This window comes from Haplochromis burtoni, unplaced genomic scaffold, assembly GCF_018398535.1.
Source record: "Haplochromis burtoni strain Fernald_Lab_line unplaced genomic scaffold, NCSU_Asbu1 Contig_157, whole genome shotgun sequence".
Taxonomy (NCBI): domain Eukaryota; kingdom Metazoa; phylum Chordata; class Actinopteri; order Cichliformes; family Cichlidae; genus Haplochromis; species Haplochromis burtoni.
In genome coordinates, this window is record NW_024582518.1 from 1,006,483 (window position 1) to 1,012,921 (window position 6,439).

Consider the following 6,439-nt stretch of genomic DNA (forward strand, 5'->3'; position numbering starts at 1 on the left):
CCTGCTCTCTGGACTCCAGTGTGGATCTGTCTCAACTCCTCCATCATACTTGACCTTTTTCACTTTGACCTGAACCACCAAGAAGTGGATGTACATCTCAGTCAGGGTCTTGGGTAGCTTTCTCACCTCTGTGGTTCTCAACATGTGCTCCAGAACTGTAGCAGTGATCCAGCAGAAGACTGGGATGTGGCACATAATGTGGAGGCTTTGTGATGTCTTGATGTGAGAGATGATGCTCCTGGACCGCTTCTCATTAGCGAATCTCTTCTTGAAGTATTCCTCCTTCTGTGGGTCAGTGAACCCTCTGATTTCTGTCACCATGTCAACACAGTCAGAAGGGATCTGATTGGCTGCTGCAGGTCGTGTGGTTATCCAGAGGTGAGCAGAGGGAAGCAGGTTGCTCTTGATGAGGTTTGTTAGTAGCAAAACCACAGAAGTGGACTCTCTGGGGTCAGTCAGGATTTCTGTATTGTGGAAGTCTAGAGGAAGTCGACACTCATCCAGACCATCAAAGATGAACACAACCTGGAAGTCTTCAAAGCTGCAGATTCCTGCTTCTTTGGTTTCAATAAAGAAGCGATGAATAAGTTCCACCAAGCTGAACTTTTTCTCCTTCAGCACATTCAGCTCTCTGAAAGGGAATGGAAATATGAACTGGATGTCCTGGTTGGTTTTGTCTTCAGCCCAGTCCAGAGTGAACTTCTGTGTTAACAAAGTTTTCCCAAAGCCAGCCCCTCCCATAGTTAGTACTTTTCTGACTGGTTGTTCTTTTCCAGGTGGGCCTTTAAAGATGTCTTCTAATCTTATTGTTTCTGGTCTGTGTGGTTTTCTTGATGCTGTTTCAATTTGTCTGACCTCATGTTCTTGATTGACCTCTGCAGTCCCTCCCTCTGTGATGTAGAGCTCTGTGTAGATCTGATTCAGAAGGGTTGGATTTCCGGCTTTAGCAATTCCCTCAAACACACACTGGAACTTCTTCAGGTTAGATTTAATTTTATTCTGACACATGCTGGAGAATCCTAAAAGAATAGAGAAACAACATTTTGTGTATTCAAACACACGCTGGAACTTGTTCTTCAGAGTAGATTTAAATTTAAGATGACACTTGTCAAGTGCTGCTAATAGAAACACACAAATATGTATGATTTTTGGACTGTTGTGGTTGTTTTATTCAATTTCGGATGAGCTTTTTTTGTTGTCCATCCATCTATTTTGTGCCACCTATCTAGGTCCAAACCATGGGGGCAGTCTAAGTGGAAATGCTCATCCCACCATCACCTTAAGCTCTTTTGTGGAGACATCAAGGCTTTCCCAGCCAAACCCTGATGATGGTGCATGCATATACATGATCTACACGTCTGTAGATTCTACAATGTAAACTTTGCAAGTGGCCAGTACTATTTCCAGCGTGTATATAGACTGTGCAAATGCAAAAGTTTCCACTTCTCCAAAAATACGTAGAGGTTAACAACAGTAATAAATGGACCAATCACAGTAGTTGCAGGCTGCATCAGCACAAGTTGTAGGTACATTTTTAGGGAGATGCATATGAAGTTATGGCTTAAGTTATAGTGTGGGGTTTCGGAAAGGTTTGCAGTTGTAATGTACCTACAACATAAATTTAAGATAGAGACATGATTTCCACTTAATGTTAATATAAATTTTAATTCTATAGCACATTTAAAAGCAAAAAAGGCTTTTTTAAAGCAAAGCCCATGAGGGAGGATGCCAGTTTCCGTTACTTGTATCCACAGTTTTATTCTTTTAGCCTCTTGGCTTGCCTACAACTGTCCTGGACCTGGGTGTCCTCCAGATGGTGAACACTGTTCTGTTCCTCATAGATAAAGTCTGATAACCACAACAGTCCAATAAGAGAACACAATTCAAGTTCAGATTGGACAGGCCATTCCTCCCAGTAAAATATAAAAATAGTATATGAACAGTAAAATCCAAGGGAAGTACAATGAAGTCCCCAGCTGGAGTAGGTTTTAGCACCATAAAAGGCATTTCAGGACAATCCCTCATAAGGAAACATCATTTTCATTCATCGGGAAATTATCAGTGAACCGGGACCTAAAAGCCAAAGAGGGCAACTCAAGAATGGATTAGAGTCAGATCACTTCTCCAGGGGAAATTTCTAAACTGGAAATGGTTAAACATAAATGGATGGACACACACACACACACACACACACACACACACACACACACACACACACACACACACACACACACACACACACACCAGACAAAGGTTAGTGCTCTAACAAATAACGCAATAATATATTAATAACAAAATATTTGATCTCACCTAAATGAACAGATGGCCCAGAGGACAAACCTAGCTGACAGTAAACTGTAGGATCAATGGTTCGAAGGTGACTGATCATTATCCTGCAGGCTTTTTCTCCCTTTTTCTTCACGATGTCAATGAAGTCGCGTGCCTTGTTTGCTCTAGTTTGGTTTATTTCCTGTATCCTTTCTTTCTCCAACTGATTCAAGACATTGTCTGTTACAAGGGCTTCAAGTAGCTGTGTGAGATTTTCTGCTGTCACCCTCTCCACAAACTGTGTTCGCATTCTGGCAAGCTCCTTCTCTGTGGAAAGAAATATAATAAACTGAAATGAAGAATTTGTTTTTGTTTTGTTTGTTTAAATAGTTGATTTGTTTTTGAAATAACAAGTTTAGTAACTCAGTCAGTCAGCTCAGCCAACATAGATTTAACAGTTAACTCTCTATGAGTAGCCTCTGCAAACCTCCAGTGTAGTGAAGTCTGCTTATATGTATCATTATTTTAACAGATAAACTAGTTCAGTGTTACAGGAGTTTATCAAAGTGAACCTTGCAGCAGGCCAGTCTAACCTTGATAGTACCAGTTTTAGTCAGTCCATAGCTAAATAAAGGATTTATATTATAAGTGTATCCCACTTCTTTTTGGCAAATGGTAAATAGACAGTTCTTATACAGTGTTTTTCTACTTTACCCAAGCACTCAAAGTGCTTTACACAACTATAGAAAGCAGAAAATTAACAAGTAACTTTAGAAAAAGGCATGAAAATAATGATATGACACCACACGCACATAATGATTTGTGCTGGAGTCCTTGCATTTAATTTTCATATGGATGAGACCCAAAAACTTCACATTATTTTACATTTAAAATATATTTAATGTAATATTTAATGTGTTACACAGGTAGGTCTTTCTTTTGCTGTTCATGTACTTCTGGCTCTTATCTATGAATTATTACTGTCAATAAATTCCAGTCAACTTGCCAGTAACTGCAGATAAAAAAAATCAGCCTGCACAGCAGAAAACGGGGTATTTATTCATGATGCACCTAAGTACTTATGTTAAAGTGAACTGTCCCTATTAAATAAAAGGTAAATAAACATAAATTAGATTTCACTGAAATTTAATACACAGTTACTCGTTTTATAGAAAAAGAATTTAACTGCTAACAAACACGGGCAGGGATAGCTCAGTAGGTAGAGTGGCGGCCCCGTGATCGGAAGGTTGGGGGTTTGAATCCACTCAATAAGTACCCTAGGTACCCCTGAGCAAGGTACGGTCCCTACACAGTGCTTCTCGGTGCCCTATGGCTGCTTCAACTAATATGTAGTTATTTTTAAAAAGGTTGCCTTATTTAACTGTGCCAACTTTAACTCTCTCATGTATGTATGTTTATGTATTTTGGTGAATAAACCATAAACAATGTCTGTACACGAAGTGCAGAGTGCTCTATTATTCTAAGAAGACTTTTTTGTTTCATGTTTATTTGTCTTACTTACATCTTGTCAAATAGCCTTCTGGCTCCTACCTGCTGAGCAAGCTGCTTGGTTTGGCGAATCCATCAGCACACTCCTCTACGGCCTGCTGCAGCTTTGCTCTAGAACAGAACACCACAGGAGATTTTCAGATTGTAGAGCTATTTAAGCTGCTTTGGGATTCTACTTCTATCGCACTCTATTCTTAATTCATTCAGTTTTATTTATATAACACAAATCCCAACAACAGATGCCTCAAGGTGCTTTATATTGTAAGGTAGACCCTACAATAATACATACAGAGAAAAACCCAGCAAACATATGAAAATTTTTTCCACATTTAAAAAAATCAAAAAAACGAATTGTCCTATCAGGTCTTTCCCCTCAGATCCTGTCTTAGATCACGTTGTTCATCCTGTTTGCCCAGTTTTCTTTGTGAACTTTGAGCAGGTGTCTCTCTCCTTTTTAATTGAAATAGTTCAGCATGTGTGCTGATCTGTTAAGGTGACAGCTTCCTACCCTGTCTCCTCAAGGATGTTTTTAATAGGTCTAATTAATGCCTTTCTGATGTCTGGCTCTGTCCCAGTTGCCTTCAAACATGTTGCAACACAGCATGTTTGTAGATCTGCAGACCTTAGCACTCTTCTGTCACATCTTCAATTGTATTATTAAATTTATTGCAAGCACAGTCTTATTTTTGAGTCTTTTTCTTTCTAGAGCACAGGACAACTTCCTTGCACCAAGGAGCCAATTAAGACCGTGCACCATAAAGCCTTCCAACATGACAATGACCCAGGGGATAACCCCAAAGAAACACAGATGTGGCTAAAGAAGAAGTAAATTAAGGTCCAGGACCTCAGAATAGAAAATCTGTGAAGAGCTGAAGCTTCAAGATGCCAGTCAGCAGGGAAGAAACCTGAAGGATTTAGAGAGTTTCTGTAAAAAGGAGTGGGACTAAATCCTTCCTGAGATGTGTGAAACCTGGTGACCAAATATATGAAACATCGCTGTGGCGAGGGCTTGGTCTTTGGCCTGCTGCAGAGGAGGGGTGATGCAGGGCGGTGCAGAGGTGGGAAGGAACAGGTGTGCGGAAATGACTTGATGAGGAGAGACTTTTCTTATGTCTTGCAGTGAGAAGAAGCGGCAGAGTGACAACAGGAGTGACGGAGGGGCAGGAGCCAGAAACTGCAGGGACAGTCCTGATTGTAAATAAAGCACTGTTGAACTGACACACGCAGAAGTGTCCATCTGTGGGTCGTGTGTCACAATCCTACTGTTGTGCTTCATTCACTCAGTGACATGCAAATCAAACCAAATCATGTTGCAGGAACCCTCACTCACCCATATGAGCCACGCTGTCAGCTTTTTGCCTCCTACACTCATAAAAATTAGTCATTGGATGAACTCAATTTGATTGATGGCAGGTTTTCCACGTAATACGTTTATTTTGGTTCAACCAAATCTACGTACATCATGACAATTTAATTCAATTTAGTCAGTAGAACACAATGTTTTAAATACATTTAAAAGGAAAAAAATACATTAACAAGATGTGAAAGGATATATCAGGATACCAGAGTTGCTGCCGTGAGAGAGACTGATCGTTAAAGCCAGGCACAGCCAGCAGTTGGTTGCAGTTACTAATGTGTAGGTAAATAAAGACCATGTTTTATTTGCAGACTTCATCCTTCCTGATGCGTGTGGTGTCAGGTCGGATCCTCTCTGTATCACACCTTTCATCATGCATCTTGTTTTCATTTCATTAAGCTGAATTAAGTTTTTAGTTTCCATTTGATTCCAGCCTTAGAGGAAACGAAACTAATGACACCAGCACAGAGAGGCTGTGTGCTGAAGAGCCCTAAAGCCAAAATGGCCCTTTGCCAGGTGTGTTTAACTTCCACAAAGCATCACAGTGTGAAAATACTTTGTTATATGTAGTATTTATAACTATTTTTCTCAGCCGCTGACACGTAAACAATCAGCATAGTGTAATATGAAATAACCTAGATTTAAACTTAATGTACTCACATTGATTTTAAACTTGTCTCAGTAAGAGAAGTGATCCAAAAGTTGACTACGATGACCTGGATGACTGAGAACCTTCACAGACAAAAGTTCCAGTCGAACAACTTACAAACATTACAGACTTTAGCATTGTTAAAGTACCATTGTGCATATGTGTTATTGCTACATGCATTAAATAATTAAAGTGTGAAATAAAAAAATAAAATAAAAGCTTACAGTTTATTTAAACACAGGAGAAGACGATGACTCTGCACTCCTCACTGGGAAAGACTGGAACATGTGAGCTCTTCCCTTGAATGAGAGACTCCTCCTCTGAAGGAAGGACGGGTAAGAGGGTGGAACCAGTGTTGCCAACTTAGCGACTTTGTCGCTATATTTAGCGACTCTTCAGACCCCCTTAGCGACTTTTTTTTCTAAAAAGCGACTAGCAACAAATCTGGCGACTTTTTCCGGTATTATTGGAGACTTATTTATGACGACTTTTTGACGTGAAAACGCGTATCGCTCTTACGCTCAACAAGCAGCGGCGCTGCCTTGGGCACCGCCCGTGCCAAAGCGCTCACAGGTGGAGGATAGTCCTCCCCCAGCTGCTATCAGGGCAGAAGACGTTCACACCTGTGCGTCCAAACGGCAAATGAATCGCGCATG

The 6,439-nt window shown here is 40.4% G+C and overlaps 1 protein-coding gene across 1 annotated transcript in view; it reads right to left on the minus strand.

Moving 5' to 3' along the window:
* LOC102301658 (protein NLRC3) overlaps positions 1 to 4,312 on the minus strand; it is a 6,965-nt gene extending 2,653 nt beyond the window's left edge. Inside the window, exons 1-3 of the mRNA XM_014336970.2 lie at positions 3,820 to 4,312; positions 2,311 to 2,595; positions 6 to 1,019 (exon numbers count right to left, since the gene is read on the minus strand). Of these exons, the coding sequence (XP_014192456.1) occupies positions 6 to 1,019; positions 2,311 to 2,595; positions 3,820 to 3,853 (1,333 nt within the window). The 5' untranslated portion in view covers positions 3,854 to 4,312. The remainder of the gene's footprint in view (positions 1 to 5; positions 1,020 to 2,310; positions 2,596 to 3,819) is intronic.
* Positions 4,313 to 6,439: the final 2,127 nt, after the last annotated feature.